The 12960-nt window shown below is 38.6% G+C and overlaps 1 protein-coding gene across 4 annotated transcripts in view; it reads right to left on the reverse strand.

The window, feature by feature from the left end:
• Positions 1-599: 599 nt before the first annotated feature.
• The window catches only part of CEMIP2 (cell migration inducing hyaluronidase 2), a 47782-nt gene continuing 35421 nt past the window's right edge, over positions 600-12960 (reverse strand). For 3 of the 4 annotated variants that reach the window (XM_041458434.1, XM_041458436.1, XM_041458435.1), the window contains 12 exons: positions 11606-11737; positions 11086-11121; positions 10791-10946; positions 8000-8177; positions 7300-7515; positions 6411-6622; positions 5695-5880; positions 4358-4577; positions 3683-3781; positions 2455-2603; positions 1651-1757; positions 600-907 (listed from right to left, as the gene is read on the reverse strand). In XM_041458434.1, the coding sequence (XP_041314368.1) occupies positions 711-907; positions 1651-1757; positions 2455-2603; positions 3683-3781; positions 4358-4577; positions 5695-5880; positions 6411-6622; positions 7300-7515; positions 8000-8177; positions 10791-10946; positions 11086-11121; positions 11606-11737 (1888 nt within the window). In that variant the 3' untranslated portion in view covers positions 600-710. Of the gene's footprint in view, positions 908-1650; positions 1758-2454; positions 2604-3682; positions 3782-4357; positions 4578-5694; positions 5881-6410; positions 6623-7299; positions 7516-7999; positions 8178-10790; positions 10947-11085; positions 11122-11605; positions 11738-12960 lie in introns of those variants that run through there. The other variant, XR_005954386.1, reaches the window with a different exon arrangement.

Raw genomic sequence — 12960 nt, forward strand, 5'->3', positions numbered from 1 at the left:
TAGAAAGAATAATAAACAGTGATCCTAAAGAACAGGAGTAATTTCCTGCTCTGTGTGCCATGCTTGTACACAAAGCCTTGTAAAACTCTGCTGAATGCTACACAATCCTCACCCAGCCCCAGGCTGGATCTTTGAATTCCTCCCTCCATCTTCCCCACAGAAAAGCAAAAATTTTTACTGTAGCTAAAAATCCCTTGAGTCAGCCTCATGTATAGGGGAAATTGGGTTTTAACACGTTGGAAAGCAGACTGAGAATGTAACTGAGCTGACAGATAAACTCCCATGCAAACACGTAAACAGCTGAGGGAAAAATGCTTAAGTTATAATGACCAATTCAAGCTGTTTATGAAGGCATTGATGTTAATCTTTCAAGTAACCCAAAATGCACTCGAACACCTGTTACTAAAAACTTAAGGCTTTTATGAATACCCTCTTACATACAAAAGGAGTATTAAACAGAAGGAACTTGTTTACAGTAAATACAAACATCTGAAAAATCTCTGAAACCTGTTTATACAAATACTAATAAATTCTTCAATATTTTGTACAACTAGAAGGTGCACAGATTGGCATTCAAGCAGTCAATGCTGGCAAACATCTGTCAGACAATAACATGATTTACTTGGATAACAATATAGTTTAAAATGCCATAAATTAAAAAATAAGTTAGTTCACATTTTTTTCCCCAGATTTTATGTACATCTTAGTCTTTAATGAGATCGTGCAGCCTTCTTCAGAAGCTCAAGGTCTTTCTGACGGCTTTTAATTGCTCTGGCACAGCCATATTCTTCCAGTTGCAGAGGGATATACTTTTCTATCTGAACGAGCCCATGCCCAGCAGGACTGGTAAACAGCTTAATCCAGGATGGCTTAACGTTTCCTCTGAAGCCCAGAAAGGCCAAGCTTCCTGTGACAGAAAAAGCTCAGCATTACCAAACCAGCCAAGCCCACTGCAGCATCATACAGGACTGGTTAGGTAGGAAAAGGCATGCACCCCCAAAATTCCTTCCCCCACATTATTCAGGGCATTCATCCACTCTCAGCTTTACATGCACCTTAAAAGGAAATAATGATTTGCAATTTCCTGCCTCAATACTTAGTATTAAATACCCTGAAATCTTAATTTAAAATCACAGCTAATTGGACAGTTATAAAACCTGCTTTCTCAACCACAACTTGTGGCATCACTCTGAACAGATCAGAGCTACCCCATGTGGCCTATAAACTCATCATCCCTCAAAATACCAATAGCTTCTCATTTCTAGCTTCAAGTTGTTTTAGAACAGGAAATACTAGGCAGGCACAGGAGATTGCTTAAAAATACATTTGCTGGGTGAGGCACAAAATACAAGCTTCACAAAAAAAGCCTGGGACTCTTGTGTGATCCACAGGCACAAAGAACTGCTAGTTACTTCTCTGTTTGCAACAAGTTTCACACAATGGGATAAAGAGCTTTTCTGCCCCATCTGCTAAAGGGCTGCCCATCTCCCTTCTCAGCAAGAGCTGACACACAGCAGCCACACCAGCACAAACTGGCAACCACCCTCCACCAGCTGCATCCTTCTCACACACCCCATAAGAAACCCACCACGCCAACGCAAGCACAAAGACCAAGGTGGTGCCAAAGAAATGTGCAACATTTCCACCAACCATTGCTCTGAAGATAAGGTGGTTTCGCTGTCCCCAGGGACATTAAGGCTTCAGCTAAACTATTAGGAATTGCTACATCACCTCTTGTGCTCAGCAGAATGATAGACCTGCAACAGGAACAGCATGACACAGCAGCTATTACAAACACATTATTTTAATATTCTGCTACAAACCTTTCCAGCTAGCTGCCCTCAGTGTCCAATTCCTCATGAATACTTATGACATGGAAACAGTCAACACTTTCTGAAAAAAGGACTTAGAATTTCTTGGTTTTAAAGTAACTTTAAATTTAACTTCAAAATAATTGGAAAGTGTTATTTAAATACAGTATAGTATTTTGTATCAGAAAAGTCAAGTTTGGATATTGATCCAAAATTAGAGAATTAAAATACTGATTATTTTCTGACTAACTCTCTATCTTCATTTAGTGATAAATAATTTTCTGGAGAGAACAGTATGACATCTTTCACATAGCCCTTGCCACTGTCCTTATTAAACAAAAAGTTACTCTTGTTTTAAGCAAAGCAGTTTCATTACGTGACGTTTTGTTAAAGAAAATTACTTTTGAGGAAAAAGGCAACACCAGAAAAAATTTAAGTGTTTAAAATCTGCTTAGTTTTGTTAAATAAGACTACTGACCAATAAATTGCTCCTCTGTTTCTCCTTTTGCCTGAACTTAGACATATGTTTTGTTCACTTTCAGCACTCAGGTATCATTACCTATTCATCATTATTTAAATCCTTGTCAGAGAGCAGAGCTACAGCTTGCAGGACATACTGGAAATGACTGGTCATTGGACATACCTTTGTGGAATTCCAGATTTTAAATATCCATCTACACGCCTAATGTCTACTCCAGAAAATAATTTGTTTCCCAACACTGTGCCAGTGCAGGCATCTACTACGACAATAAGTATTCCATTATCCTTGAAGGAGAACATGGTATCATTGACCTGAATGGCAAGAAAAAGAGAGAGAAAAGGAAGTTAATATGAAACAAACAGCAATTCTACTGCACTCAGTATTAATCAATCTTACTCTAGTTTAGACACAGTAATTTCCTTACTAATACTTGCTTCTCCCTAGCAAGTATTCAGTATTCTTCAGTATTCCCTTTGAAAGAACACTCCTTAATGTGACTTCTGAAATTGCATGGGAGTCTTAAGCCTGTAGCTTCCACAGGAATATTGCACATTCCAGGTGACTTACTACCTGCCTCAGTCATTTCTCCTGCTTTTGGAAGCTAAAATTCAGATAGTAAATCCCCTGAACTTCTTTACAGTAATAGATTTATTATTAATTGAAATTGATCCCTGCAGCAGGTTAGTTCCAGCCCAGTTTCTTCCTCCTGCTTTGGATATGGCACACACATTCCTGGAGAAGTTTGCTCATGTGCCATTTGTCTACCTGAATAACTGAAGGTTCAGCCAGGCCAACAATGACACTGCAGAATTACAGGCATGCGCAGACTAAGTGGTATTTCACCTTCACGTGCAAGTCTGCTTCGGCATCTGGATGGAAAATTCAAACTAAAGTACTTGTTATACAGAACCACATCACTGGGCTTATTTGGGCCACATCAGAACAAATACAGAAATCTACTGATTGTTTAGCAATTGATATGTAGAGGACTTCCACAAAGTTTAATGGCTCATGTGACCCATCCCACTAACTTGCTAATGTGCTTGCAACAAGGACAATTTCAACAAAATGTATTTAACTAACAAATTGTTAGTTTATGTGCACTGTTTATTTCCAAAACCAGTCATAAATGTATACCCACACAGATTTAAACATAAGCTGAACATTTTAAACTCTAATGGGAACATTTTTCTCTTCAGCGAATATGCAGCTTTGAAGCCTCACTTTCTAATGTTTAAATATAAGTTTTTTGACTCTATTTTTTAAAAAATGAACCAATATTTTCATTCAAGTGAAGAAAACTGAGATGTGAATTATGTAGAGATGTACAACTGCTATAATACAAACTGCTATGGTGATATTTACAAAGAAAACCATAAAGAATACTTACATATATAAATGCTTGCTGACTTCTGCTTGATGCTTTTTCAACAGATGAATTAATCTGCACAAGGAGGTAGTTTCTGTGAGGGTCACTGGTGAATACCATCTGGATATCAAACAAAACAGTTAAGTACATATATTACTGTTTCTTCAACACTTTATCATGCCAGTTTACAACAGACAGCCCATGCTCCAAAGCAAATATATCCATTTGTCAGTGGCATTATTTATGGTACTACTAATCCTAATAAATATAATGATACATAGTGTAACCTATTTTATCTCTTAATTTCAATATTTTTCTCAGCTTGTATAGCTGAGACAATTTCAAGTTCATGCTAATAACTAAAGATCCAAACAGAAGGTTTGCCATGTAGATCACTGCAGCAAAGCTCTCCATGTAGCATAGACAATACTGCAGTGCAAGACATCAATCCACCTATGTCCCTTTTCTGTAGCACTTGGAGCAAGAGTTGAACAAAAGAAGAAAAAAAACCCTGAAACCTTTGTGCTACAGAAAGGACTCCAAACCTTCAAGGAGTCCAAGAAGATTAACCAAACTGACCACTGTAATTTGATAAGTGCAGTATTCTGTGCTGGAAGGTTGAAATTTGGACTTAAATTGAGCAGACAGCATCACCAATTCTACAGTTCATGAAAATTTTAGCTTATTTTATTTTACCTGAGTTGTGCCACATTTTGTACATGGTACAGTAGTTTTTTCTGGCATCTGCTTTATGACGGTTGGTACTTGGTAGTACTTTGGGTAAGCTTTTGTCATGCAATTACTTATCCCTTTTGATGAATCTTTGGTCACAATCTTGATCCTTTCACATCCCTGAGATGAGCAATAACTGTGACCATCCCTATTATATTTGGCTTGAAGAAACAAAAACAGTAATCTACACAAAAAGGGGAAAAATAATCTAAATTAACTTGTGAAATATAGGTACTTATATTTAATCTTAGCAGCTATATTTCATGATTTTCAGAAGCAGACAAACTACAGTATTCACTTCTGCACGACTGTCCAAAGGTTTCAAGATATTTACAGTTCACTAGAGTTAGGAAATCCCTAGCAACTTATCTAAAATTCCCCACAGTTAAAGGAGACATCAATATAAATGTAGATGCTTTGCAAAGAAAAATCAGTCCCCAGATCAGCAGCTTACAGAAAGCAAAAACCAAATTGCAGAGCATGAATTTTTTCCTTGCTCATAGATCTTTGCAGACATGCAGCAGAAATATTCAGTTTCACCCATCAACACTGAACAATACAGTTGTGCTACTTCAAATGCCTGAAAGGCAATTCAGGGTGTAAAGCTCTTACACAGAGCAACATAAATGTCTGTTCAAAAACTACATTCATTTGTGTATTTATTACAGACAGGCACAGTAGCAGGTAACAGAACAAAATAAATAAGAGCACAACTTATAAATTTAGAATCAATGTTTGCAAAACTCACAACTGATGTACACAGGACTTAATTTATTGGAAGCTCATGGTATCTAAAACCTCTCAGAAGGATCTTAGTGGCCTCTGTGAGAAGTACTTTTGAAAGAGAGACTAGGACTTTTAAGTTCTTTTGAGACAGCTGAAAACAGATTAAGATTTTCAAAAAATTTTTAAATAATTTTTATCATTTTTAAATGTTGGAAGAGAGTTTCTTGGAAATTTATAGAATTTTATGCTTAACAAGAAAACAGATACTTTCTCTGAAGACTAGGAAATTAAATCCTAAAATGCACTGCTCTGCAGCACACCAGATACTGTATTTTCCCCAGACATGGGCTAGGAAATATCTTTGGCCACTGTGGTGCTCATAGAAAGTATTTCAATGACAACCATAGTAGTTTGGAGATTTAAAGACATATGAACATTTTTCCAAAGGGTTTTGGAGTCCTTCTCAACAGCTTTCCCCTTATGCAAGTGCCTCAACCAATTGCTTTTAACACTTTCAAACTGGACATTTCAAAGTTAAACAACATCTTCTAGTAGAGTCAAATGACAAGAGTTACCCAGTACTGTTGTCAAAGTAAAACCTCTTGTCTGATCGATTCCTTTCAAGCTCCATCATTGAAGACACAGGCACGTAGCGCTCCACCTTGCTTGACAGAGCAGAGGACCGCCTTTGAAAGGTTTCCAACACTATAAGAAAATCTGTCTTTGGTTGGTAACAAAGACCAACACGAATCCAGTCGTTCCTAAAACCAAAATAAAATGTATGAGTCCTTGTAGGAACAGTTTAGGTGTCAATACAGAACAAAGAGATCACTCCAAAAAAACAAGAAACAGGAACACAAAAAGCTCCTAAACCCTCAACCAGATGATCAAATCTGCACAGCCTTTCATTAAACATTTTAATAACTGATTCTCACAGGATATATTTGGTTATATACTTCAGAGATATTCAGAGATACTTAATAAGTTCATCTGCCAACAAAATCAAGTATGATAAGCTATTCAACCGCAATTCTGCTGACTTGACTATTGCTACATCATCCTCTCCAAAGGTTTTTCCTTAAACACACTATACTGGACAAGTGTTTAACTTCAGGTGCAGATTGGTTGTTTAATCCCATACTTTTGTATTTGTAACTATGAAAAAAAAAAAAAAAAACCAAAACCCAAGCTCTGGTCTTCCAGATGGTTGCAAACTCATGCACAGTAATTTTGCAGGACATAACTTCAGTATTGGCTTATGGATCAAAGCCATGAAAGAAAATAAACATACTTGTTGAAGTTAATGAGATACAGATAGGTGACATTCGGAGCTTTTCCATTCCAATGCACTGTATAGCCCTTTTGGAGCATCACCACTGGCTGGTACTGCTGAAAGGCAGCTGCTCTCTGATTAATACCTCGAAGAACCATGGGATTGGCTGGATACTCATCTCGGACAATAGTCATGGAAAGATTCTGTCCATTCCAGGTTTGGACATAAACCTATATGATATTTAAGAGGGTGAAAATAGGAAAATTTGGTCTCTTTGCAAAAGAAAATGAAATTGTGAAGCATGATCAGGATAATATTAACCAAAATGCTGCAATCTGATGTTCTGAGTTATGTAATACACAAATCTCTCCTGAATAAAAGTCCTATTTAAAAAACTATTATAGATTTTTCCAATCTTACAGAAAAAAAAAGTGTATGGAAGAAAAAAAAAAAAATCAGCTATAACACCTGGCCACACAGAGCAGGAACCAGAATGGGAATCAAACCCATAAGATTTGTATTCAGAAGGTGGTATTTAACATATCCAGAAAACAAACAAAGAAAATAACCCCTTAAAATCCACTCTGTGAAAAAAAGCAGAGAGAACTTGTGTGGAAGAAGGCACCTTCAATGAAAAAATGTCTTAGCAGATACAGCTGTAACATAGAATTCTTGACAAACACATTTAGTTTTATCTTGCAGCATCTGATACTGTACCTTCAGTCTGCTGAGAGAAAGCATTATGCATAGACAACTGGTTCAAAGGTGTGATATATACAGAAGTATTTTTAAAAGTCAAAAAATTTTGAAATCCAAAGACAGGTAATTTTTTATTTCTTACGCTACCTGACTCCACAAGTAGTTCATATTATAGATTTGCCCCAAACAGAAAGCCAAAAGTACTAGCCTGTGCATAGTTCCCACTGCAAACCACTCCATTCCATTCTGTGATGTTAATGCATTTGGGGTGTCGAATCAAGTAATTATCCATTCGGCCCACATAGGTATCCGTGTAGTCAGTCACTGAGCCATCTAGATCATGAAATATTGAGTTCTTGTCACCATCCAGATCTCCTTCTTCAAACCACGGACCAGGCTTCCCAAAGAAGGCTTTCAAAGAAACCTGACAACAATAAAAGTTTTTGTTTTTCCTGAGGTGAAACACAGACTAACATCTCCACATATGGAGAAACACAGGAATTTGACAAAGCTGACTAAAAACTTTACAGCAAGGATAGCAGAATCTTGCAAAGCAGACATGCTGGGTTTTACTAATAGGTTCAGGCCAGCCCTTGCTTCTGAATAGTGTTAATATTTGCTGCAGAAAGTTCGTTACTAAGGATATACCAAACCTTAAAAATCTTACAAAAATTTCTTTTCAGCTTTACCACAAGCTGTGAATCATTTAGTGTAACATATCCTACATCTCTGATGGTAATGGATTTTTTGGTTAGGAGGCAAAGGAGGTGTGTGTGCCCACCAGCCAGGAGATAAACTCTGAAGTAGGTATGTGTGGAAAGAATGACCTACAGATCTTGTTTGTGTATGTTAAATACAAGAAAAGAAAACCATTTGCAGGACTTCAAGAAAACTTGTAGCAAACTTACGTTTGGACCAAACTTCACATGAGAAATGTTATTTTTTGGAGTCATCTGCCATGGATTTTTCATCAAGAATCCAACCGCACTGGTAAATCTGTCTGGAGTTGGCATGAAGTTTTTAAATGTGCACTTGGTAAGGTGAATAGGTCCATCATAAATCTGAAAGCCTCTGATTGGAAATGTCCTGTTGATGCAAGCAAATATTTATACCATCCTATAACAAAATTCATGGTACACTTGAATCTGTGTCAAATACATCTCTTCTCAGAAATCAATAAAGTAACAATTACAGAACGACTCGCAAGATAGAATTTAGCACAAGAAATACAGTTTCTGCGTTTCTCTAATGAGTCAAAAAATCCCCTACTCCTATATTTTCCTGTTAGCGGAGCTATCACTCTGCATATGAAAATGTGCCACTTTTTCAATACAAGAAATACAGCAGAAAAATAATACCACCTGCTCTTTGATTGATCACAGCAACTGGAATGACTGCAGACTGGAGGAAAGCAAATGTCACTTCTAACTTGAGGATGGAGCAGACAAAGAATAGTAGGCTTAGCTGGTAAGGCTTAGCTTGACCCCCAGGAAGATGATAGAGCAGCTAATCCTAGAAACCACTTCCACGTGCCTGGAGGACTGGAAAGTCATCAGGAATAATCAGCATGAATTCACCAAGGAGAAGCTGATAAACTTCTGTGATGAAATGACTGGCCTGGTAGAGCAGTGGGAGAGCAGAGGACAGGGTCTACCCAAACTGCAGGAAGACTTTTGACACTGTGTCCCATAAGATCCTCATGAAGCATGGGTGGGATGACAGGACAAATGGCTGGGCTCAGAAAGTGATGGCATAAAGTCTACTTGGTGACCAATAACAGGTGATGTTCCCCAGTGGTCAATACCAAGTCCAGTCTTGTTCATTATTTTCATTAGTGACCTGGATCATTAGGCCAAGTATAGTCTATGGGCCAAGCTTGCAGAGGGCACAACACAGAGGGAAGCAGCTGATGCAGCAGAGGGTTGTGCTACCACCCAGACAGGCTGGACAACTGGATAGATAGGAACCTCATGAAGTTCAACATGGGAAAATGCAAGGTCTTGCACATTGGGAGCAACAACCTCTTGTGCCAGTGAAAAGGACCTATGGGTCCTAGAGGAAGCAATATTAACAATAAGCCAAACAACGTGCCCTTGCCACAAAGAGGTAAAAAGTATCCAAGGCTGCACTGTGAGAAGTGTTATCAGCAAACTGAGGGAAGTGATACTTCTCATTTCTTCAGGACTGGTGAAGCGACAATGTGGAGTGCTTGTCCCCGTTACAAGGCAGATATGGAGACACTGGAAAGTGCAGCAAAGAGCCACAAAGATGATTAAGTCCCTGGAGCATCTCTATGGGAAGAAACACTAGGAGACATGATCAGCCTGGAGCAGAAAAGCCTCAGGCAGGAATCTCAATCCTCTGAAGGGAGGGTGTAAAGAAGATGGAGCCAGGCTATTCCCAGAGACAAGACCAGGAGCAATGTGCACGAGATGAAAAATAAGACGTCCCTGCTAAACAACAGGAGAAACTTTTCACTAAGAGAGTGACTGACCATTGGCACAAGTTGCCCAGGAAATTTATGAAGAATCCACCCTGGGAGATATAGTAAAGACACCTGAAACCTGGTTGTCCTGGAACCTGAGTCCTAGGTGACAGTTCTTGAGCAGAGGAGTTGGACAAGATGACCTCCAGAGGCCCCTTCCAGCATCAGTTGTTAGGTGATTCCACTCAACAAGACTGAACACCTCATATCACCACCACATTAACCTCTCCTCTTTAAATGGCTGAACAGCAAAAAACTAGGGTGGCCGGGGCCCACTTCACCCTTTGTCCTACTTGTCCCGTGTGTAGGGACAGAACCTGGAGCCATGTGGGCATGGTCAACACATTGTGCTACTTGATACCATCTTACACCATGGCTAGGAAGTGGGAATCTTTCTCATTTTCTGAAGGAAGAGAATTATTTTTCTGGGAAAGCAGTGAGGTAACACTGGTCCTGACCAGAGTATTTGTCCACAGGAGAACACTTTGGGATGCTAATGTAAGTCTTGGCCATCTCGTTCTTTGTCTTGAGAGCTACCCAGTGCCAGGCTGAGTGGCGAGAATTTTGCAATTTTTTTGCACATAAATCACCTTTGTTTTATATAACTTTGTTATTAATATTGTCGTTATTATTGTCAATATTCTTAATCTCATTGTTTCCAGTACACTGTTCTTGTCTCAGCTTGATCTCTGTCTTTTGTGTTTCTCACCTGAGGAGGTGAGGAAAGGGGAGTGGCTACATGGGGCTTAATTTCCAGCTGGGCTTAAACCAAAACAGTCCTCTTTCTTATTCTGTGGCAAGGGTAGGACTTGGCATTATGTTAAACAAGCACCAGTGCAAGTCAAAGAGAAAAGAGAAGGATCATGGTCACAGACTGTAATTTGTCACAGACAGACTGCAGTCTCTAGTCCCAAATTGACCTTTGAAATTCTCTTACCTGAAGGCTCTCTTCTAGACCTAAATAGTTTTTAAGTCTAAGGTTTAATTTAAGTAGGATAACTTAAATTTCTACAGAATAGTAACCTGTGGAAGCATCAGATGAACCTGCATCAGTAAAAAGGTGAGAGTGACACAGCTGCACACAGAGCATTAAAAAGAGAGCATCACTTTCAACGGAGTCTTAATCTCTTGACAGCTCAACCAAGAAGGGTCTTTACATCTGATACAGCAAATTTTTCTTGTATTTCCACTTCCTTCATTCATAACATACTTACCGATTTCTAGGCAGAGTGCGTGTCTTGTTGTCTATTCCTCCAGTTCCCACATATTTATTTTGTCCACCTTGAAACCCATAATTCTTGCTCTCACCTATGAACAGCGATTCTGATACCTCCTGGCTGGCACCTTCATCATTTGGGAAGCTCCCATCACTATCAAAGCACATCAAAGATAAATCTTTAGCCAAGAATCTCCAGCACCATTTTTACTTCTGTAACAGCCCTCCTCAAGCAAAGTCATACAGACTTCATGGACAATACACAAAAGAGAAATTATTTTAAAAGTACTCACCTTGCAAATGTCAAACCTATTCCATTGTCTGCAAACCTACAAGAAAGTCCAGAACATCAATTGTTTTTTCTGAATTATCCTACAATTGGTTAATGTAAGAGTACATCCTGCTATGCACTGAAAAAAGATTGACTTTTTCTATTAATGGAACATATAATCACCACACAGTTAACTTTTCCAAATGCATTGTTGTTAAAAAGTAGTAAAATAATTTTCTACACACTTCAAACAGGACTTGAGAGCTTCAGGGAGACAACAGAAATCCCAGTCCGAATTTACTGTCTCTACCAACTCTCAGGCTTCTTTTTACTACAGCTGGTTTTTTGCTGTTTAAGGCAGGTTCTCATCTAATCACATATAAACCTGCATAATTGAAGCTGTGGAATGGTATGACAGCTGATCATACTGAGAAGTTCCTGAAGTTAACCATCAATCCTCTCCTATAACCCTGTTGTAATGCACTTCCATAAATAAAGCCTCAGAGAAAACAGCATGCAGCTGTTTGCTTCCAAACACCTACCCAGAGTTCTGAATGAGGATATCGCCTCCCCTAACCCAGGCTCCATGATCATTGTTTTTGAAAGAGATTAATCTGTCAATCAAGGCAGCAACTCGGGGCTTTTCAGGGTCTGCATCTTGATGAGGTCGAAACCTGGGAGAGATAAACACTCAGTACAAGAAAACTTTTTTACCTTTTTTTATATGTGCCATATATGTTGAGCTGAGTAAACCTGAAAGACAAACAATCATCTGATGGGCAAGTTTCACTCTGCTTAATGTTTGGAATGAAAGAAGCTAAAAGCAGGTACATCTCTGGTCCTCACCAGTGCTAGAAAAGCGTCTGTGGGATATAATGAAGAAGGAACGTGAAACATCTCTTTTCCAGTAACTCTCACAGGCTCTTGCTCAGTCTCTCTACGTTTCTTTAGCTGCCTTTAGCCTCCCTTTATCCCCCTTTTCCTTCTGCCCTCCCCACTTGTAGTGGAGCATTAATGTGAAAGTTTGATGAAGGGAATTATAATCTCCTTGGAAGGACACAAAGGGCTGACATTAGTTATGCAAGAACAGTCTGGACATCTGTCTAACTAATCCTACAAATGGTTCAAGCTTTTCTGACATACAGCAGTGCTGCTTCTTTGGGCATGCCTGAGATTCTTTTATTGCATTGCTACCAAGATGGTCTTGTACAGTAAATCATGACTGGAATCTAGTTTAAATAGTAGGAAGAAGCAGTCTGATAAAGAATTGGCGACATTTTCACTTGATTACCCCCCAGGACCCCAGACAAAAAGTAATGCATTTTAAAAAACTGCAAACAGGCATTTTGAGCAGGTAAAGATACCTAGTCTGTTATCCCAATCACCTGATACTCTTTTGTTGAGATTTGGATCTGTCCCCTCCCCATCTAAGGGAAAAAATGGGAAGATCAGTAAATGCTAAGTTTTGATAGACTCAGTCTTCTCAATTAACATTTAAATCCCTCCAGTCTGATTCCATGTACAATGATTAGGATCATTGCATCCTCAACACACTATAGGCTCTCAAAGGGCATCCTGCCCCTCTCAAGCTCCTCTCAATTAACTGTTATGACTGAGGTAAACCGCAAGGGTTATATGGATTTTCTGTCAAAACATGACAGAAGTATTATGAAGTATCAAGTATCATCAAAATTTGGAACTTTCGTCTTTGTATTTGCAGTAGTCATTTGTCTTAAACACAGGTCAACTGACAATAAAGAATCTATTTATAAAGAACTATACTATGAACCATATTTTCAATGCTAATACTTAGTTAACACAATAAAATGTTGACAGATACAGTTATCCAATATTCAGTATCCCAGGCTATTTTATTTAAAGTTCAGGACAAGACTAA

Source organism: Pyrgilauda ruficollis, unplaced genomic scaffold (genome assembly GCF_017590135.1).
Source record: "Pyrgilauda ruficollis isolate IOZ18807 unplaced genomic scaffold, ASM1759013v1 scaffold128, whole genome shotgun sequence".
Lineage (NCBI taxonomy): Eukaryota > Metazoa > Chordata > Aves > Passeriformes > Passeridae > Pyrgilauda > Pyrgilauda ruficollis.